Source organism: Ursus maritimus, unplaced genomic scaffold (assembly GCF_017311325.1).
Source record: "Ursus maritimus isolate PB19 unplaced genomic scaffold, ASM1731132v1 scaffold_25, whole genome shotgun sequence".
In the NCBI taxonomy this organism is placed as follows: Eukaryota; Metazoa; Chordata; class Mammalia; order Carnivora; family Ursidae; genus Ursus; species Ursus maritimus.
In genome coordinates this window covers 29,820,984-29,843,985 of record NW_024425008.1, presented here as the reverse complement: position 1 = coordinate 29,843,985, position 23,002 = coordinate 29,820,984, and the positions used below count along the sequence as shown (strand labels likewise).

General features: G+C 46.2%; 1 protein-coding gene across 3 annotated transcripts in view; it reads left to right on the top strand.

Moving 5' to 3' along the window:
• SUSD6 (sushi domain containing 6) overlaps positions 1–23,002 on the top strand; it is a 123,364-nt gene that overhangs the window by 91,104 nt on the left and 9,258 nt on the right. The window contains exon 6 of one of the 3 annotated variants that reach the window (XM_040641727.1): positions 675–4,817. The exons of the other annotated variants lie outside the window; for them this stretch is intronic. Within the exon in view, the coding sequence (XP_040497661.1) occupies positions 675–700 (26 nt within the window). The 3' untranslated portion in view covers positions 701–4,817. Of the gene's footprint in view, positions 1–674; positions 4,818–23,002 lie in introns of those variants that run through there. 3 annotated transcript variants of the gene reach the window in all.

Here is a 23,002-nt window from a genome sequence, read left to right as displayed (position 1 = left end):
GAGCGTTATGGGCCTGATAGGCACCGTAGGAAATCAGGACCTCAAGGCATTGGTGTAACCCGGTGGACGTAAAAGGAGACCAAGACCCAGAGAGGGGAAGTGAGTAACTCAGTATCACACAGCTGGTGGGTGGCCTTAAGGAAGAGTTGGGACCTAAGCAGGGCTCCACAGCCTCAGAGCTTGAGATTAAGGATAGAAAGAGAGGCAACTAGACCAGCAGAGTCAAGGCAGAGAGGAGGTTCAAGGTAGCACTACCTTGAATACTAGACTGAATATTCAGATTTTATCACACAGGTGGAGGGAGAGATGAACAAGAAAGGCCTGAAGAAAGGGCGAGGGGTTTAGACTCATTAGAAGGGTATGAGTGAGGCTTTTTTAAAAAATTAAATTTTTTATTTTAGAGAACTGGAGTAGGGGGAGAGGCAGAGGGAAAGAAGCAGACTCCCGTTGAGCGCAGAGTCCCACGCGGGCTCGATCTCATGACCCTGAGATCATGACCTGAGCCAAAACCAAGAATCTGATGTTTAACCAACTGAGCTACACAAGCGCCCCTGAGTGAGGCATTTTATTTCTTCAGACCAGGGCCTGCACGGGGACCCCGAAGTGGGATCAGGTGTGCTGCAGAGAGACCTAGCAGGGTAACCACTGTGCTTTTCTGTCTTCTCTTCCTGCAGATATCCCACTGTTGAAAGAAGCATGAGCGCTGCCACGGGCCTCTCCTCTCTGCAACGGTCCTCTCTGCCCTTCTTCCCTCTCCCTGTGGGTTTGAGCACCCTGTCCTCCAGCCACCCTACCCGGATACCTGAGCTGCCACCTGTGTATCTGTGTGTCTCTATATCTCTGAGGGCCTCCAGGCCCACCTTGCTGGAAACTCAAGGAAGATTCTCGCCATCTGTCTGCTGGACAGCTGGAAGAGCTGGCATTTTGCCTAGCCCGGTCTTCCCATCTGTGTCGGGGACATATTTGAATGTGCTGGACTGAACTCTTCCTTTCCCTGAGCCCTCTGGGTCCCCTCCGGCCAGCTCTTTGGTGGCAGACCCCACCAGCCTCTGCGGGCCTGAGAGCCGCTGTGTTTACTTGTGCCTTCCCCCCCCCCAACCCATCCAGTTCCCCTGTCATGCAGGCTTGTTGCTATCCTCCAGACCTCAGTGGCAGCACTGCTGCCCTCTGCCACACAGGGGGCTGGGCCTGGGGCTGAGGCTCTCCTGGGAACTTTGAGGGCTGGCACCACTGCCCTTAGCAGGCGCAGATCCAAAGGTGGCTCTAATTAGGGCAGGAATATGGGTGCCTGGGCCTGCCCTTGGTTGACACCGGTGGCACATTTCTTTGGCCGAGGATGGAGGATGCAGAAAATCATGCCAAAGCTATCCCAGCACCCAGCTGTCCAGCTTGGAGGTGCTGGCTTCTCGCCCTGTTGAGTTTCCAAGAAGCGTGGAGAAGATCCTGAGGGAGGGAAGGAAGGTGGCTGATAACGATTGTCTTCCTAATATGCAAGTCCTCACTTCCTACTTCCAGCGTCGGCCATCCTGGCCTTGGTTTTCTCTGTTTCACTGGAGTATAAGGGGAAGTGGCCTGCTGCCTCCTGGGTTGGATCCTTGGCAACCTCCGCTTCCTTGCTGCCCACAGGGGCCTGAGGTGAATCATCTCTGGGACGGGAGAGTTGGTAAGGTGCCGCGGAATGCCCGTGTGGCCATGGCATTTGGGGCAGGTTGCCCCGTTCTGGGTTCGTGGTGACAGAAGGGAGCCTAAGAGGCACAGACCGAGTCCCCAGGCAGCTGCAGGCAGCTCCAGCCCCGGTCCTGAGGCTCCTCGTCACCACAGTCACGTGCCTTAGTAACTGTGCCCAGGAAGCGTGCTGCTGCTTGCCGCACCGCTGCTTTTCCTACTCGTGTTTCCCCTGCCACCCTTCCACGTGCCCCAGCTGACAGAGGGCTCCGTGCTCTCCCCTGACACCTGGGGAGGGCTGACAGTCCTCAGCATCACACCTCGCTGGTCTGCGGTGGGTGAAAGCTTGCCAAGCAGCCTAGCCCCGGGGGCCCTTCCACTGAAGGGGGTGGGCTCCGTGCTCCCCGATGCTTCTGCTGGGGGGCTCTCACTCTGCCATCTGTGGATGCTGTCCAGGGCCGGGGTGGCAGAGCTCAGCCAGGCTACTGCCATCCTCAAAAGACGTGGCGTTGAGGAATGCTTATTTCTGTTTTGTTTTTGAAGCACTGGGGCTGGGAGACTTGTCGCTGACCCTACCTGCACCTCTGCTCCTCCCCAAGCCACTCTGTTTGGGGTGGTGAAGACAATAAAGAGCCCAGTATATTTTTAGTACCTGACCTAACAGGGTAGCTCTAGGTGGGGATGGCCACAAAGATAGGGGAATGGCCTCCTCTCAGCCTCCTGCATCACTCTCACGCGCACTTTACTACCCGCTCGTTCCCAGCCTCCTGGCACCACTGTAGTCTTCCTTCGCTCAGGGTAAGGGCAGTGCCTGCTGGGCTTGCGGGCGCCCCCACATCTCCCCTTCCCCACCCAGGAGCCCTGGCTGGCGTGGTTCCATATGGAACAGGTTGGTGGAGGTGCTGGAACACAAGCCTCTGAGGGACCTGCAAAAGACCAGGGGACCTGTCCTTGGCCTCCGAAGAGGCCGTTTCTGGAGATGTGCCTGCCAGCAGTTGCTGGCACTGGGCCCATCTGGAGGGTAGGGTCCCTATGGACCCTAGTTGCCTCATCATGCACGGGCTCTCCTTTACCCACAGAGGTGCCCTTGTCTTCCTCCAGAAAAGAAAGCAGGAACAGATGGTGGAGGGATCCAAAGTCTCACTGTTGGGCTTGCAGCCTGAATAAGGGTCTAGAATATTTTTTAAAAATGGAAGATCTTACCCTTTTTTATATCATTACTGTGGGTTTTCCCCCCTAAGAGATTGTGCTATTTGTTTTGGGTTTATTCAGCCACATAAGTGACTGGCTTAGCCCTTGAAAAAAAAATGAAAACCCTTTCTTCTGAAGCCTTCTTCCACCTCGCCCGCCATTAACACCATCCTGGGGATCACAAGCCCAGACTTGCCTACCTGGTAGGAAAGAAAAGTCTGAATAAATGGGAACCTAGTGCACACACACCCCCTTGCTCCCTCTGTCCCCTCCCCTGCATCATTGGCTTTGCTGAGCGCCCCCCCCCCCAATGTCCCTGGAAACCCCTGGGCCTGTGGTGGGAGGAGCCTAGGCCTCCCATTCGCTTCGCACTTCTCTTCTCTGAAGCAGTTTCTTAGCCATCAGCCAGGTGCTGCTGTTTCTAGGGCTTCTGGGCTTTGTCCCTTTCAAGGGATTAGGAACTCCACAGCTGCCTCGAGGTGGAGCCTGGTGGAGGGACAAGGGCAGTGGCAGGTAGCAGGTTGTTAGGCTGCCAAAGGAGCCTAGAACAGGTGGGAGAAACTGCCCAGGGCTTGGCTTTCCAGGGCTCATCTTTAGGGGAGTCCAGCAGAGGGCTTGTCCAGGAGAATGGCCCGCACCAAAGGACTAGAAGTGTCTTTTTGCACCCATGAGCTGACTCAGTGCAGGTTTTATATCCTGGTGACTTGCAGTCACATGCCAGCGACTTTCAAGGGCCAGTGTGTGGTGAAAATCACTTAAGATTTCCGTCCCTTTCAATGCCTTAGTTCAGCAGATAGGCTCTCTCTTTTGCCATTTCTGAATTTTGTGTGCTGTGTTCCTGTTTCACTGGTGTTAACTGTGAAATGGGCTGAGTCCTAGCCACTTTGTGAGTTCTTTTGGCTTTACAGGGCATTTCAGTGTGCATTCTACCAACACTCCACTTGCAAACAGAACTTAAGCTCATGTTGTCTTCCCCACTCATCCCTTCTTCCTCCTACTCCTCTCCCCTTCCCCCCCAGCTTTCAAGTTCTGTGGAGAAGCCTGATGGCAAGACAGACAAAGGTAGACTTTTCCGGCTTCTTTAGTGCTGGCACAGGATCCACAGGCATTCGGCCTCTCCCCTCCCCGTTCTGCCTAAGCTCTCAGACCACCTGCTTGCCACACAGCAGTGTCTTCCGTTCGCAGGGAACATCGTCACATAAAGAATGGGATATGCTGCAAACACTTCTACATCCTTGCCTTTCATTCCTCCTTAAAGAGAATACAGGACCCAGAAGGGAAGTGGTACACAGTCTTTATAGCTTGATGTCCAGATGTGCTTGCTGAGGACAGTGATGCTGAGGCTTCTCTTGGGGGTTGCTGCTGGGGGCCCCTGGCGCTCAGCAGAGGGCCAGTCATTACCGGTGCCCAGGGAGGGGCTGAAAGAGATTTTGCTTGGCAGAAGCATGGACTGAGGTAGAGTAGCTGGTTCCCTCGAAAGGCAGCAGGCTCAGCTTTGCTGCAAAGCAGTTCCTCTTAATCTCCAGTTGAAAACCTAATAGAATTTTGAATGAACCCCCCCCCCCAGGTTGAGCCCTCTGTCGGGCAGCAGAGCTAACTGGAGGGCATGTAGGGGCCAAGCACTCAGATTGCCAAGCAGGAGGAGAGATGGACGCGGGTTGCACGGCAGCCCACCACACCCTGCCCTGGCTTCTTACCACACCACTATGGAATCCTTTGCAGAATGGTACTCCTATATAATGGTTTCAAACGACACATGCATCATTGACTCTGTGCAGGATGTCACTCAATCAGTTTGGGTTTGCTTTATTTTATTTTATATATATATTTTTTGGTATCCTGTACATTGCAGTGGGTGTGAAGATAGTATTTTAATATTTGTACAAAGTTTAATTTAATTTTAATTGTTCTATGTATATAACTGCATTTCTAAATAATAATTAAAAAAAGATTCTTATGAAGGCAGTTGTGAGAGGTGTGATCCTTCCAGAAATTCTGCAGAAACCCAAGATGGAAAAGAGCACGTGGGGTGGGAGCTCATGATGGGTTGAAGCGCCAGCTCTAGGGTGGGGGTCCCCAGCAAGAGGAGATGGGACAGGGAGTGTGCCATTGAGGGAAGAGAGAGCCCAGGCCTTGGTGGAAATACATTCCATGTCTCTTCAGACATCCTCAGTGTGCCAGCCACTGTGCTGCGCTGGGACTCCGCGGAATCTCTCCAGTGCTGGGAAGGCAGACAGTTCCAGCAGCGTGCCTTGATGAACAGGGAAGCTATGCCAGGGCACAGTCTGGAAACATCCCGTAGATGGAATGGCAAGTAAGCTGAGATGCAAAGGGTCCACACAGCCAGGCTCAGGGGCAGGACACCACAGATGTGCGGATGCCACAGCAGCAGAAAGCAGGTGCAGGGGGAAGAGGAAAAGGAGGGGGGTCCGGGACTGAGGGGAGAGCGGCAGAGGCTGGGTGGCCCAGGCCCTCCGAGTGAGGAGTGGGGACCTTTAACTTCATCTTCCGCGTGGCCAGAAGTGCTCTGACGGTGTTAAGTAACAATGATTTAGTGAGCTCCACTTTTCTGGGGGGAAGCTCTCCCTGTCTCTTAAGAAAAATGTTCAGGGGGATAAAACATACCGTACCTGGAGACCACGTAAGAAGTTGTCAGTCTTGGGAAGAAGGCAGTGTGAGTAGCTGGCTCCCTTCTTAAGGGAGATGGCGAGACAGAAGGCGCGGTCTGGGGAGGGGAAATGACGGAGATCTCAGTGATGTGGTTTTGGAATATAGGAGAGGTTCAGTGGGGTGAGGTCCCAAGCCAATGACCAAGAAAGAATTCTTGAGATGTCTTTGGTGCAAAATGGTGGTTTATGAAAGCTGGGGGACAGGACCCGTGGGGAGAAAGAGCTGCTGCCCTGGGTTGTGAGGGGTGGCTGATTATATACTATGGAGTTGGGGGAGGTAAGGAAAAGGGGTTTCAAAGGATTTTCTTATGTTAAAGAAGACTTACAGGATACCTGAGGCCTTGGCATTGTCAAGTTAAGGTTGTTTTCCCCTCCAGCAAGGCATTAACGTGAAGATAGTTGGGAGCTTCCTGGAGGAACATTACGCTCTGCCCGCCTCAAGTATCTGTCAATGGGCTGCAGGTTATAAGGACGTTTAATTGTATCTACATTCCCTTCTGGAAGCTAGGTCACTGATAGAAATGCTTTGTTCTTGTAGATCGCTAAGACATTGGTAAACTGAGGGAGACTCCTGTCTTGCAGGATTGTGATGTCTATAAGTTAACTATTTGTTTTTCCTTTCCTTAGCTTTAGGGCAGCCAGGAGTGCCTGAGGAAGGTCACATATATCCCATCTGGTGGGGGAGGTGTCTGCTTCTGCTTTGTCCTCAGCTAGCCTTCTGTTCCCTCACCATCAGGACCAGAGGTGGACAGGGAGGTGGAGAGGTCGTCCCAGGTGGGAGAGGCCCACGCACTTGAGCAGCCACAGCAGGTGGTAAGGGTGCCGGAAGAGGGAAGATGGGGAACTTGGGGATAAAACATCAGGCCACTCTGAAGTCGTTCTGGGGGTAATTAATGGCCAGAATATGTTTCTGTAATACTTAGGGTCAGGTGGGAAAATGTAGGAGCATCCGTGCCAAGTCTCCACCTTCGTAGCCCGACAAACACCAGGTCGGGTCCACACAAACATCACCGCCCTTCGTTGCAAGGAGGCCAAGGGAAGAGCATTGCATCAACTTTTCAAAGTCGTGGTGAGAATAGCGGATACATACACGCGTGCCCTCCATAGCAGGCAGAGTTCTGCACACTGTGTGTGTGAACTCACCGAGTCACATAGCTAGCTCTACAAGGCAGGTGCCGCTATCACTCAGAGCTCCAGTGCCACATATAATGAAACGGAGGCATAGAGAAGTGGATTAACCTGCCCGAGGTGGGGCTGGGATTGAATTCAAACCCAGGTAGTTCTGCTGAAGTGATCCCCTCCCTGTGCCGGTCCCCGGCCCAGCAGACGCTGCCTGCCTCCCAAGGCCCTTACCACCCTCCTGCCTTTCAGTCTCTGTCCCAACCAGTGAGCTTCAGGCAGAGGAAAAACTAAAATCATGGCGGGGAAATGACACACCGTTCACTGGGGGAGAAAACGACTTGCATCTCAGAGAATGGGAAGTACCAGCACAGTGTGGGGGAGGACGCGTTTCAGCCATGCAGACCATGATAAGTAAGTACACAAAGCAGCAGGAGTTGCTCCTCCACAAGAAAAACAGATATAAAAAGGAAAGACTGCTTGTTTCCGTGATAGGTAAACCTTCTTTGTCACTGGAGAACGGGCAGAAGCATGTCCCAACAGGTAAGGAATGCTGGGGAAGGCAGCCTTGTCAACGTGAGGTCAACCAGGGGGTTGTTACCTTTCTCTTGAAGACAGATGAGGGGAGGACGAAGGAACAATGCCCACAAAACCTGAGAGCTGCTGGGGGAAGGGCTGGCTTTGAAGTGCTTGCCTCAGGTTAGGAAGGGGGGATGGGAGGAGAGAAAAGGAATTTCCTGCCCTGTAGCTGAACCCCCACCTCCCAGTTTGGAAAGTGGAGACCCCTAGACCACAACAAAAGTAGTCTTCTCTCAGGGAGGTCTTTCTCAGACCACTTAAAAATATTTTTAAATACACCAAAGTAACACGTACTCATTTCAGAAAATTTAGAAAACTAAAATCTTTGAATACCACCTCCTACTGGTAATGTTGTTCTTTTTTCTATGCCTAAATATAATCTCCTCTTTAAAAAGATCACTTGTAAATAGTATTTTGGTTTTTTAAACTTTACAATCCATTATGATCTCATAAAACATCAATCTACATCATTTTTAATGGTTGCATAGTTTTCTATTACGTTGGTAATTTGGACTTTGAGGCTGCCAAAAATTTAAACCTTTTTTTTTTAATTTTTTAATTTCTTAGAACCAAGTGTTTGATAGGATTTTAAATTATTTCCTTAAATTACTGGAAGTAAAATGCTAGATCAAAAGAAACACACATTTTAGTGGCTTTCGCTATATCTCAAATCACCCACCAAGGAGGTTATTCCAAATTATACTCACATTGCCCATGTGTTTTCCCACAGCTCCACCAGCATGGGGAATTATCATTTTAAAAAAAGATGCCAGTTGAAAGAAAATGGTATTGTTTTGATTCACACTTGTGTCATTATTCCTGAAGTTGAATTTTGGAAGTATGGTTTGTCTACTCCTTACAACAAAAGACATATTGAAAATTGTGCAAGTTGGTTGTTCAAGATGTCCATGTTTGAGATGAAAAGTCAAAACTGTGATTTCCCCTCTGAATTAGATAATGCATCATAGATGGATACGTAGATACATAGATAGCTCACTCCTGTCAGCTCCCTGCTGGTAGAGAACGTCTCAGGGCTTAGGGACTGTCCCATCCCATGCCAAGAGGTGAACAGCTATTGGGCTTCTCAGATTTCCCATGATCCTCAGTACCCCCAGAAAAGAAAATTTCACAACATAGGAATGTTCTGAGCAGCCCATCTGGGACAGCTTGAACTGTTCCTGAGCCTGAGGTATCGATGACTCTCAACCTGGCAGGGCCTGCGGAAGGTTTGGCAAGGATGGACTTCCCCACACACAGCTTCCCTGGCGGAGCAAGTAACCCACCTCCAGCAAAGGCAGCCTGTTCGCAGGTCCAGGGCTGAACACCCGGGGTGATTTGGGGTGTGTGAAGGAAAGACTATGACTCAACACAAACACCAAGCATGGGGGTGCTGTAACTTCTGGGGTGGTCCTGAAGCCCTTGAGCATGTGGGATCCAAAGACATAGGGACTTTTGGTGCTGTAGCCTGTCTATGGAATGGAAGGCCATCCCCACTCCTGCTCCAAGCATTTATTTGTTCATTCATTCAATGAACTTTTTTTTTTTTTTTTTTTAAGATCTAGATCTACTTTATGCAAAGCCTGGTGTTGGATTCCAGGGGCCCAAGAGTGAACGACTCAGTCTTTGTCCTCAAATAGTTTGCAGACTAATAGGGAGAAAGAGATTAAACAGCTACCTAAAACTTAAGGCAGAACTTAAAGAATATCTAACAGAGCCCCAGTACAGTGCCTGGGTAGTGAAGAGGGAGGAAGAGTTCATTTCTTAGGGGATGAGCGAAGATTCCCCAGGGAAAGTGCCATTTATTTGGCATCATGAAGAATGGATCTTGTTGCAATACTATAGGTAGGGAAGTAAGTGAACAAGGAGCCGTGGTGTGGAAAGTGTGAAGAGGACTTTTAGGCCATAGAGACCTGTAGGAGAAAAGTGCCAGCATATACAATTATGAATCATCCAAAATTGCCATTTTTGCAGGTTATTTAAAAAGGTCAGATATGGGCAATTTCAACCTAATACATAGTTTTTCAAGATCTACCAAGATAAGAAATACCTTTCTTCTTCTTTGACTAAACTTTATTTTAATCACAAGAAAGGAATTTCAGCACACCCATAGACAAGTGCCTGGAGACTTGCTGTCCCAGAGTCTATTTCACACAAAAACAGAACACTGAACGGAGGGGACTTTCTGGTCACAATCCATCAGCTCCTGGCCCCTGCCAGCAGGGGACGTCTTTAGAAATCACAGGACAGAGTCAAGTCTCCAGCACATGGGCCAGTTCACTTGCTCTTTCGGATGGACAACAGAAGGGAGACCCGTGGCTTGCAAACAAGTTTCTGCCAACAACAGCCAGGTAGCAATTCCAAAGTTAAGGGTATTTTTGTGTTTTTGGTTTTGGGGGCTTTTTACCCTTTTGAATTATTTCCTTTAAGGCAGCAATTGAAGGACAGTAGCTGCATCCAACTACAACACTCCTTTCTTAGGTCAAGTGTCTCTGTTTGTCATTAGAAACATTCAAAATGGGGGGCGCCTGGGTAGCGCAGTCGTTAAAGCGTCTGCCTTCGGCTCAGGGCGTGATCCCGGCGTACCGGGATCGAGTCCCACATCGGGCTCCTCCGCTATGAGCCTGCTTCTTCCTCTCCCACTCCCCCTGCTGTGTTCCCTCTCTCGCTGGCTGTCTCTCTGTCACATAAATAAATAAAATCTAAAAAAAAAAAAAAAAAAAGAAACATTCAAAATGATCAAGCTATCTTATAATAAAAGTAATACATGTTAAAACATCAGAGGCAACATCTTCTACCTGTGATACTGGCAGAAGAAAAAGTTTAAAAATACCAAGTGGGAGTGTAAAGTGTACTTTCTCTTTGCAAGGCAGTTTGGCAACGACTATTCTCTTGCTGAGCAAGTCTGTTCTAAAGCCATTTAGTGGGGGCAGAGTTACAACATCAGAAAGGGAAACAAAACAACCAGCCCTTCCAGGGCAGATTGGAATTGTAGGTATTGGTGTGCACTCGTGGTTTGCAATCTACTTAAACAGATGCAGAAATAAATACAGACGTAGTGCATGGCTCACATGTACACATACGCACAGATATTCCCTAGCACTCCCCAGAGGGCTTGGGAGCACTGGCACCTCAAGAGCGGTGAGCACACGTAGAGTTCAGATCTCAGCTTTTAAATACTGTTTTCCACTAAAAGGAACCAGGAGTCCTTGGAGAAATGGCTGAATCCAGACCTGAGGCAGGAAGAGCACATGATGGGCCTGAAAGCAAGAAAGTGTTCAAAGAATGATGAGTATATGCCCAAAAGACTCCCACTTGCAGTTTCTTCTACTGACTCAGTCAGGTACAACACGAACATCAAAGTAAATAGTGATGGTAATGGAGTATAATCCATCAAATAAAATAGGAGACCATGAGTCCATATAGATAAAAAGAAGCCTGGTAGACATTACTTGAATCAAATGGGACAAATCAAAATCCTGCACCGCCTGATGGAATGGGAGGGGAGAAACCTGCATCATTTTCATGATGTTTCCGCTGAAACGCAATGAAAATCCAAACGTGAAAAAAATGAGACAACCCAAATTGAGTGATACAAAAGAACTGGCCTGCAAGCTTTTAAATGTCAGGGTCATGAAAGTCAAGGAAAGACTGAGGAATTGTTCCAGAATGAAGGACACAAAAGAGATTTGAATAAAAAGAAATGCAAGGTATGACTCTAAACTAGACGGGACGATATTATTGGAACTATCGGAAAAACTTAAATGGGGTGTGAAGATAACACATCCATGTTAATTTCTTGATTTGTTGCTTATGCTTATGCAGGAGAATGTTACCGTTTGTAGGAAATACATACTAAAGTCTTTGGAGGGGATTGGACAACATACTCCCAAATGGTTCAAGAAACGAAGTTGGTGATTGTTTCTAAATAAAATTATTTACTTTAAAAAAATATTGCAATACACCCTTTGACCTAGAAATTCTGATTTCAGGAATGTTTTTCTACAGGTGTCCTTGTTCATATGTCAAATATCTTATGTGTACAGGCTAGTCACTGCAAGTGTCTATTAAAGCCAGAATTTAAAAAGAACCTAAATAATCACCAATATGGGGTGAAACACATATGACACATCCAAGCACAAAACGGATACGGAAAAGGGGATAAAATAGCTCTGGGCCAATGTACACAATACATTGTTGTATGGAAAAAGCCAAGTGCAGAACAAGTGTATGAATGCTATCTTTGTGTCCACAAAAGAGATACAAAGATATGTGTCTAAGTGCATGTTTTTCTATGTACAGAGGATCCCTCCTGGTCCAGACAGCATTAGGTGCCTCTGCGAAGGGAGGTCACTCGGGTGGAAGGGTCATCTTTTACCGTTTGTAATTTCGAATTTCGAAGCAAGTGAATATATTACCTGTTTAATGCATTATTTCTAAAAATGCAAAATGTGTGTTACCTGGGATCAGAAGGAATATTCACAAGAAAATCTGCAAATTTATCTGATCTTTTTTCTTGTTCCAAATTAGTAATCTGCCTTCTGGAAAGGAACACACAGCTCCCCGCAATGCCATGTTTAAGAACAAGAAGTTCTTACAACAAAGCCGTACGCATTGCCGGTTATTTCCATCTTCCTTCTCTGAGAAAACAAAAATGATTTCTTGGGATCTTTGGTGTTATGCATTGGATTGTCTTCCCCCTGAGATGCATATGTGGAAATCCTATTTGGAGGTAGTGTTTTTAAAGAGGTAATTAAATTAAAATGAGGTCATTTGGGCGGGTCCTAATCCAAAATGACTGGTGTCCTTAAAAGAATAGGGAATTGGGACACAGACACATTCGGAGGGAAGACCATGTGAAGACACAGGGAGAAGATGGTCGCCCACAAGCCCGGGAGACAGGCCTGGGACACACCTTTCCCTCACGTCCCTCACATGGAAGTCTCTGCTGGCCTCTTGTTCTGGGACTTCTGGTCTCCAGAACTGTGAAAACATGCGTTTCTGTTGGTTAAGCCCCTGGTCTGTGGTACTTCGCTACTGCAGCCCTAGCAGACTAGTAGATCCAGCCTCAGAATGGGGGTCTGACCAAGGCTCTCCCCGACAACACTGACCTATGTAGGTGAAGGGCAGGGGTCCAGCGTGGAGGGACCTGGGGGGGAAGCAGTGAGGGAGGTATGTCAGCACCCAGCGGGAGCAGGACTTTTTGTTTTAAGATTTTATTTATTTATTTGAGAGAGAGAGGGAGAGAGAGAGAACAGGGGGAGCGGCAGGCAAGGGAGAAGCAGGCTCCCCGCTGAGCAAGGAGGCCAACGCGGGACTTGATCCCAGGACCCCGGGATCATGACCTGAGCCCAAGGCAGATGCCTAGCTGACGGAGCCACCCAGGAGCAGGATTTGAATGCCGTACTAGGGATGTAGATGTGATTCCATAGGCAAGTGAGAGCTTTGGAAGAACTTGAAGACTGAATGATGTGCTCCGAACGTAATACATTAAAAAAGAACTTGGTGGACAGTGAGTTGGAATGAGAGCCAAGCCAGAGACCAGTGCAGGCATCCTGGGGAGAGAGGAGGAGGGGCAGGCCTTGGATGAGTAGAGCACAGGCGGGCTTCAGTCATTCCGGTAGAAATGGGAGGATTGCTCACGTGTTTGGGGAGATCGTTCTGGTCAAGGGGTCTGAGCTCTGTGGTTGATTGTATGAAGAGAAACAGACAAAAGGGTAAAAAAGACTGTATGGCGAGGAGAAGAAAAGGGGGAACCAGAGAAATGAAGCTTTGACTGGAAAGAGCATGTCATGGGCCAGTGCAGAAGGTCAAGGAGTGTGGCACTGAGGGGCCAGGACCCAGGGAAGAGTTCCTCACCCTTGTTTGGGGGTGGGGGAACACAGCCAGGGAATTGCTTCTGGGGTGCAAACAGAACTAGTTGGCCCCCACAGGAAGTTGCAGACAAAGCTGAAGGAGCAAAGGACAGCCGGCCTGTGAGGGTAGAACCAGGTAAGCAGTGACCCAGCTCCTCCTACTTCTCCCTGTAGCAACGAGAACACTGCGGCTGCAAAGGCAGGTCGGGATTGGCGGGACACTGTGCAGATAAAGGATCCGTTTCTTGGAGACACAGCCTCTGTGGCTCTACCAGGTCTGGATGCTGGCTTGGTTCTTATCTTCCTGGGATGGAGAGTCGCAGTATTTTCGGAAACACAAGCACTCACCCACTCATGGGCCTCCTCTGACACACCAGTAATTAACAAGTGTGTGTTGAGCACCTACTATGTGCCAAATTCCATGCTGGGCACTAGGAATACAGAGGGGCACAGATCCACATGGTCCCTGGCTGTGAGAATCGGTCTGGTCAGCCCGATCAGGAAGAGCTTCCTTAAGGAAGCGAGGAGATGCAAAAATGCATAGGGGTTAGCTATGCAAGGAGGGTTCCAAGGAAAATGTGCAACACACCAGGGACTCTGAAATAGCAGGGCTGTGGGGTGAGACCATGCTGCAGGGCTAGGCAAGTCTCCTAGGCCGTGATCAAGACCTTGTCCATCGCCTAAGAGTGCTGAAGCCGTGGAAGGAGGAGGGTAAGGACAGGTGCAGAGACAAGAGTCAGCACTGAGCCTCGAGAATGCCCTGGTCACACGACAGGAGCTTCTGGGGTATCTAAATGTATCTAAATGTAGATTCGGATCCAGTAGGCCTGGGGTGGGACCCGAGACCCTGTGTTTCTAACACGTTCCCAGGTGGCGCGCATGCTGCTGTTCCGCAGACCACACTGAGCAGCAAGTGGCTTGTCCAGGCTCGTCCAGGTGAGCAGTGCGGTGGCCAGGACCAGAGGGTGGCCGGAAAATGGGGAGAAATGGACAAATCTCAGACGTCCCTTGGAGGCAGACCCTTCAGTACTTGGCAGTGGATAGGACACAGAGGGGAGAGAGAGGAAAGTATCAAAACTGGCTCTCAGATTCTGGGTTCTCCAAGATGGGAAGACTGGAGAATTTGCTGATGGGCCTGATGGATGTTAGCCACTGGAGAGGTCAAGTTGGGAGGTGAAAACAGAGTCCCGGGAGCCAAAGTGGACTGACACCCTGTCTACTCTCCCACAGCCATCGGTCTGCTGAGATAGCTGTCCTCACACTCAGGACACCCAGGCCAGCTTGCCCCAGATCGCCATGGCGAGCCCTATGCTCACGGCCTTTCGCGGGGCAGGGCCTGCACTTGGCTCCCAGCTCTGGGCACCACCAGCCTCAGCCTCAACAGGCCACTCAAACTCAGAGGCCGGGAAGGGGGAAGGGTGAGTTGGGGTTGGCAGGACAGTTTGCAGGGGAGAGGATCCGCTTTCCTCTTTGACTGAATGAAAGCCACTTTCTCTGGAAAGAACTTAAAGGACTTGGATGTCTGATCCCCGTCTCAGATTTGCAGAGTCCCTTTAGCAGCCCCAGGTGCGCGGCGAGCGGGGCCGGCTCAGTCCGCTGGCGCCATCTAGTGTGAATGGGGCCGTGGTGCTCTGCTGGTCAGAGAGGGGAGGCTTAGGCCGGCGTTGGGGGGCTGGGAGGGCTGGAAGAGCAGGATGCAACCTGCCGCTGAGTCCGGCGCAGCGGAGGGGGCAGGCGACTCAGGGGTTTCTGAGCAATGAGCTCCGTATTAGCCTCCTAGGGCTGCCGGAGCAGGTGATCATAACTGGGTGGCTTAAAGCAATAGAAATTTATTCTCTCACAGTTTTGGAGGCCAGAAGTTCAAAATCAAAGAGTCATTCTTCTCACTCTGAAGGCTCCAGAGGGGGAATCTTTCCTTGTCTCCTCCTGCTTCTGGTGGCTGCCAGCAGTCCTTGCCATCTGCTGGTTTATAGATCACTCCAATGCCTGCGTCCCTCTATACGGTCTTCCCTGTGCCTGTGTCCAAATCTCCTTCTACTTATGAGGACACCAGTATTCGGATTAAAATCTACCCAATACAGCATGACCTCATCCTAACCTGATTACATCTGCAAAGTCCCTATTTCCAAATAAGGTCACACTCACAGGGACTGGGGGTTAGGACTAGAAAGGATCATTTGGGGGACACATGTCAAGCCAGAACTGACTCCTCCCATCCAACAGCTGTTCCCTGAGCATCTGCAAAGTGCCTGCCTGTCTGGGGGCTGGGCTGCTGAAGCTGACTGGCAGACCCGCTTCTCTGTTGAGGTTTTCACATGGGGTTCTCCAACAGTCTCCTCACTGATCTGCGGCCTCCTGGTTCACCCATGACTCCTTAGCACCCAGAGAGTCAGTATTTCCTTGATGTCAGAAAGGAGGATGAAGAAGGGCAAGAGACAGGGAAGAAAGGCTGCAGGAATGAGGAGGAGGGAGTGACACGGGGGAAAGGGGGTGCAGAGCAATGGGCTAGAGCTTTGCTGAGCACTTGATGTTGGAGTTGGGTCTTGAAGCAATAGGAGTTTGGCAGGCAGGAAAGAGATTAACAAGGGTGAGGGGCCTTCTAGGCAGAGCTGAAAGCCATGGCCTTGAGGGGTGACAGGGGCTGTGATGTTGGGAGCACGGGAGAGTCTGGTATGGTTGGAAACGAGGGTGTGTGATGGGGGGTCCTGCCGAGGGAGATAGCCTGGAAGACAGTGGCTCTATGGGGAAGGGTTTTGAGGAATATTCTCATTGTTTTAAATATTATCCTGTAGGTGGAGAGGCACCTTGGAAGTTTTTTTTTTTTTACGTTTATTTTTGTTTAAAGATTTATTTATTTACTTTAGAGAGAGAGAAAGAGAGAATGGGGTGGGGGAGGGGCAGGAAGAGAAGGAAAGGTAATCTTTTTTTTTTTTTTTTTTTAAGATTTTATTTATTTATTTGACAGAGAGAGAGAGCACAAGCAGGGGGAGCACCAGGCAGAGGGAGAGGGAGAAGCAGACTCCCCGCCAAGCAGGGAGCCCAATGCAGGACTCAATCCCAGGACCCTGGGATCATGACCTGAGATGAAGGCAGATACTTAACTGACTGAGCCACCCAGGCGCCCCAAGGAAAGAGAATCTTAAGAAGACTCCCCGCAGAGACCGGAGCCCCATCTCATGACCCTGAGATCATGACCTGAGCCAAAACCAGGAGTTGAATGCCTAACCTACTGTGCCGCACAGGCAACCTCTTTTTAAGTTAGTTAGTTAATTAATTAATTAATTAATTATTCTCTGTACCCAACGTGAGGCTTGAACTCAGGACCCTGAGATCAAGAATCACATGCTCCACCAACTGAGGCAGCCAGGTGCCCCCACCTTGGAGTGTTAAGGTCTGCTCTGGGTTCATAATCAGCAGGGGTAGAGACTATGCAGCAGTCAGGGGGGCATGAGATAGGGGTCCAGAGGGTCTCCCAGATAAAAACTGAAATGTAGAGTTGCTCCCACTTTCTGGTAGCCCTTAGTCCAGAAAAAAGCCATGTTGCCTTGAAACTTACCCAAAATACTTCACACAAGCCTCTACTAGCATTTTACTGAGGTGTGCAGACTCCCCCATGGCAGCAAGTCCCAAGAAACCTGATCTGTCTTAGTGTAGGTGTGTCCCTCACAGTCTGACTGTGGGCATCACCGTAGTTAAGGAAGTGTCTTTTAATCCCCAGTTTGCTGAGTGTTTTTACAAATGAATGAATGTTTAATTGTATCAAATGCCTCTTCTGCATCAATTAAGATGGTAACACGTTTTGCTTTAATTTGTTAATGTAATGCACTGTATTGAATATCGATAGAATTTATTGCTATTAAACTGTCCTTATAGGGGCTCAATCGGTCGTGTCCAACTCTTGATTTCAGTTCAGGCCATGATCTCAGGGTGGTGGGATCGGGTCCCACATTGGGCTCCATGTTCAGCTTGAAGTCCGCTTGGGAATCTGTCTCTCCCTCTCCCACTGTCCCTCCCCCACTCGTGCTCTCTCTTGCTCTAAGGAAATAAATAAAATCTAAAAAAAAGAAAAACTATCCTATATCCTTGCTAAACCCTACTTGATAAGAACATGTGAGAGTGCATGTGTTTTAAAATACAGTAGTTTTTTAAAAAAATGTGTGCATCTATGTTCATTAGTGAAAATGATCTGTAATTTTTCTTGTCCTTGTTTACTGTCAGAGCTATCCTAACTTCATAAAATGAAATAGCTAGCTTGCATTTTTAGAATTTTCTGAAACAGTTTGTAGGATATAGAGTTTAATGGTTTCTTAAGAGTTGGATAAAATTGACATATAAAACCATACGTGCCTGGTGTCTTTTGATGGGAGAGACTTTTGATTACTAGTTTAATTTCCTGAGTGATTGTTGATTTAGTTAGGTTTTCTGTTTTATTAATTTCGGTGGTTTTTTCCTATGAAGTTATCCATTTTAGTATTTTTTCAAATTTGTTCATGTAGGGGCGCCTGGGTGGCTCAGTCGTTAAGCATCTGCCTTCAGCTCAGGTCATGACCCCAGGGTCCTGGTATCGAGCCCCTCATCAGGAAGCCTGCTTCTCCCTTCCCCACCCCCCACTTGTGTTCCCTCTCTCACTGTCTCTCTGTTAAATAAATAAATAAAATCGTAAAAAAGCCCAGAAAACAAAAAAACAAATTTGTTCTTGTAAAATGTTTTGATTTTTAAAATTGTATTATTTGTAATCATGTCCCCTTTTATATTTCTCAATTCCTAAAAATTGTTTACTTGTGCGACTTTCTCTTTTATCTTGATCAATATCATCAGAAGTTTATCTATTTCATTAGTTTTGTTTATTTTAGATTTATTAACCTATTAATTTATATACAGTAAAATGCACCCCTTTTAGTTTTTACTTTTGACACTCATACAATCATGTGACTACCACCACAACGAAGAAATGTTCCATCTCCCCCCCAAATTCCTCTGTTTTCCTTTGTAGCCAACCCCTCCCCCGCCATAGCTCCTGGTAACCACTGATCTGCTTTCTATCTTTATAGTTTTGCTTTTTTCAGAATGTTGTATAAATAGAACCATCTATGACATAGCTTTTTGAGACTGGTTTCTGTTACTTCAGCACAATACATCTGACTTTATCCACTTTATTAGGTGTATCAGTAAGTCCTTCCTTTTTGTTGCCAAATAGTATTTTATCATACGGTTGTACCAGTTAGTTTATTCATTCAGCAGTTGAAGAATCTTTGGGTTGTTCCCATTGTTGACTAATGACATTGAACATCTTTTCATGGGCTTCCTTGCCATCCACTTGTCTTCTCTGGGAAAGTGTCTGTTCAAATCTTTTTCTCCTTTAAAAAATTTGCTTATTTTGTTTGTTTTCTTCATATCTATATCTATATCTTTATCTATATTAAGTAGGCTCCACATCAGGCGAGGAGCTCAATGCGGGGCTTGAAATCATGACCCTGAGAGCAATACCTGAGCTGATACCAAGAACTGGATGCTCAGGCACCTGGGTGGCTCAGGTGGTTAAGCCTTGGACTCTTGATTTCGGCTCAGGTCATGATCTCAGGGTTGTGAGATCAAGCCTCACGTGAGGCTCCATGCTCAGAATAGTCTGCTTGGGATTCTCTCCCTCTCCCTCTGCCCCTTCCCCTGCTCACATGCGCTCTCTCTGTCTCTCAAATAAAGAAATAAATAAATAAATCCTTAAAAATAAATAAATAGATAAATAAAGTTAATAACTTAAAAAAATAACTAGTTTTGGGGTTTGTCAATCTTCCCCTTTCTATGATTTTGTTGTTGCTTTCCATTTCATTAATTTAATTTATTATCCAATTTTTAAGTTTCCTTCTTTTTTCTTAATTTAGGCTTACTCTGTATTTGTTTTTGGTTTCACGAGTTGAACACACTTATTTGTTTCCATTGGTTTTTCAATAAATCTATTTAAGGCTACACATTTCCCTCTAAATGCCACTTTAGTTACATCTCACAAGATTTGATTAGTAGTACTGTTGACCCTTGAATCATGTAGGGGTTAGAGGTACTGAACCCACCCCATGCACACCTTTGTCCCCCCAAAAAGCTTAACTAGTAATACCCTACTGTTGACCAGAAGCCTTACTGATAATATAAACAAGTTGATAAATGCACATTTTGTATATTATGTATATTACACACTGTATTCTTACAATACATTAAAAGAAAGAGAAAAAATGTTATTAAGAAAACCATAAGGAAGAGAAAAATACGTTTATAGTATTGTACTGATTATAAAAAAAAACAACAACCCATGTATAAGTGGACTTAGGAAGTTCAAATCCATGTTATTCAAGGGTCAACTGTACTTCCATTGCTTGGTTCTAAATAAGTGTAATTTCACCTTTAACCATGAGCTACTTGGGAATAAATTGTTAAGTTCTCAGATGTGGATTAAAAATACTTTTTAAAAAAATTGTTGCTTTTTAATTAAATTGCATTGCATTTAGTAGAAACAGTGATTAGTATAACAGATTATTTGAAATACATTGAGATTTTCTTTGTGATCTTATAACTGGTCAATATATGTGATGCTCCTTTCACATTTGAAGTAATGTATGCTCTCTATTTTTTTAATGCAAGTTTCTATATCTAAGCAAAAATACTTTGAATGATGCCCAGCACATAAATTCTTAGTACCTATGAGCTAATAGTTTTACTATCTTCTATTTTCACACTTTTTCTGCATGATCTCTCCATTTATGATAGAGGCTGTTAGAATCTCCCACTAGGCCTAGGCATTTGTCTATTTCTTCTTGTCATTATAGCCGTTCTTGCTTTCCACAGCTTGAGGCCATTTTATCAATTATTTATTACTATATATAAATTACCCCCCAAACTTAATGGCTTAAAACAACACTACACTTGTATAATCTTACAGCTTCTGACTCTGAGATTCAGAAATGGTTTAGCTTGGTGGTTCTGGTTTGAGTCTCTCTGTGGGGCCACTGTCCTCTGAAGGTGTGCCCAGGGCTGGAGGACTGGTTCCAAGCTCACTCACATGGTTGGCAGCTTGCAGACCCCTCCTGGGCAGCTGGAGTGTCCACATGGCATGGCGGCCGGCTTTCCCCAGAGTAAGTGATTCAAGAGTGTGTAGGCAGAAGCTGCGATGTCTTTTCTGATGGAACTTCGATGCCACATTCCGTTACTTCACCACATGCTAGTCGTTAGAAGTGAGTTGCTAAAAGCTCAGCCCATATTCAAGGCGGGGGAGTTAGGCTCCATCTTTTGAAGGAAAGGGGGTTAAAGAATCTGTGCGCATAGTTTAAAAAGTGACTTGGCTGTGTTATTCGATCTGCCAAGATTTATGATGTCCTCTTTTCTTAATGGCGTATTCCTTTATTATGTACTGTTCCTCTTCATCTTTTATTAATTTTTTAATACCATAAGGTTTATTTGCCATGTTATGTTGCTAAGCCAGTCTCTCATCCCTTTATTTTCAATTTCTTTTTTTTTTGGTTTTGTTGTAGGTCTCTCTCATAAGTAGCATTTTATTGGATTTTTAGGACTTTGATCTGATACATTCTTTTAATATCTGAGTTTATTATGTTTATCTTTCTTATAATTATTAATACATTTGGATTTATTTCCACTATCTCATCTTGTATTATCTTTTTAATAGTCTTCCCTTTTACTTTGTCCTATTTTTGTCTGGATTGAAAACATTACCAATTTTCTATAATCTCTATTTTTTCTTGTCTCGTTGGGAAGCCATGAGATTGTATTTCCATTCTTTTAGAAGGCACATTTTTCTTTAAAAAATCGAAGTTATTATTTCCATTCCCCCAAATATTTCATAGACCTTTGCCTGTCTTGAGATTTTAAAAAGCTCTACTTTAGTTATTAATTTCTAATTTTATTACTTTGTCATCAAAGAATACAGTCCAAATGGTAAGGATCCTTTGGAATTTGTAGCTTTATGGCTTACTATATTGTTTTTTTTTTTTTTAATTTTTATTTATTTATTCGACAGAGATAGAGACAGCCAGCGAGAGAGGGAACACAAGCAGGGGGAGTGGGAGAGGAAGAAGCAGGCTCATAGTGGAAGAGCCTGATGTGGGGCTCGATCCCAGAACGCCGGGATCACGCCCTGAGCCGAAGGCAGACGCTTAACCGCTGTGCCACCCAGGCGCCCCTATGGCTTACTATATTGTTTTAAATGTTGCATCTCTCAAAAGGAATGTGTATTTATTTTTTCCAGGTACAGGAGGTTATAGATAGCTAATAGCTCAGTCTTATTAATTATGCTGCTTAACCATAGAGGAGTGTGGTAATACTTCAAACTACAATTGTTGACTTACTAATTTCCCTCTGAATTTTTGTCATTTGTTGCTTGCCCAATGTCAAGATGCTCCCCTGTGCTATTGCAGACACATGGCACATTGATTTTTCACTGTGTTTATTTAATTTTAATGCCAGGCTCTGTTCTCACTTGTTCCATTGGGATAGTTTGTTGCTCGGGGATATAGTCCTCTTTCAAATTACAATAAAAACGCTGGTCAAGGTTGGAAATGGGTTTGGGTTCATAAAAGGGTGGTCAGGAACTGATAATGGATTTGATAATGAGGAACAACCTGTTTCAAGAACGTTTGAAGAGCTTTCTGACGTCTGTGACCTATGTCAGCGGTAGAAAGGCTACATGCCAGACAACTTGTCCACTGGGTGGCGCACTAAGCATAGACTACGGAGCTCACTTAGGCCCGTTCTGCTTGGGCAAGAAAAAGATCCCAGCAAGAAACCTGAGGATCCCGCCACATTACTGAATTGCTCTATAACTTCTAATAGTTTGGGCGTGGATTCTTTTGGGTTTTCCATATAGAGTATCATGTCATCTGCGAAGAGAGACGTTTTGACTTCTTCTTTGCCGATTTGGATACCTTTTATCCCTTTTTATCGTCTGATTGCTGTTGCAAGGACTTCTAGTACTATGTTGAATAATAGCGGCGAGAGTGGGCATCCTTGTCGTGTTCCTGATCTTAAGGGAAAGGCTTCCAGCTTTTCCCCATTGAGAATGATATTTGCTGTAGGCTTTTCATAGATGGTTTTTATGAGATTGAAGAATGTACCCTCTATCCCTACACTCTGAAGGGTTTTAATCAGGAAAGGATGCTGTATTTTGTCAAATGCTTTTTCTGCATCAATTGAGAGGATCATATGGTTCCTGAGTCTTTTCTTGTTGATATGATGTATCACGCTGATCGATTTGCGAATGTTGAACCACACTTGCATCCCAGGGATGAATCACAATTGGTCATGATGGATAATCCTTTTAATGTACTCTTGGATTCTATTAGCCAGGATCTTGTTGAGGATTTTGGCATCCATATTCATTAGGGAAATCGGTCTGTAATTCTCCTTTTTGAGGGGGTCTTTGCCTGGTTTGGGGATCAAGGTAATATTGGCCTCATAGAATGAGTTTGGTAGCTTTCCTTCTGTTTCTATTTTTTGAAATAGCTTTAGGAGAATAGGTATTATTTCTTCTTTGAATGTTTGGTAGAATTCCCCAGGAAAACCGTCCGGGCCTGGAGTTTTGTTATTTGGAAGGTTGTTTATCACTGACTCAATCTCTTCATAATTAATTGGCCTGTTTAAAAAATCAATTTCTTCCTCTTTCAGTCTTGGTAGTTTATAGGTTTCCAGGAAGGATTCCATCTCTTCCAGATTGCTTAGTTTATTGGCATATAGCTGTTGATAAAAATTTCTAATAATCCTTCCAATTTCAATGGTGTTCGTCGTGACCTCTCCTTTTTCATTCATAATTTTAATAATCTGGGTCCTTTCTCTTTTCTTTTGGATAAGTCTTGCCAGTGGTCTGTCAATTTTATTGATTCTCTCAAAGAACCAGCTTCTAGTCCTGTTGATCTGCTCTACTGTACTTCT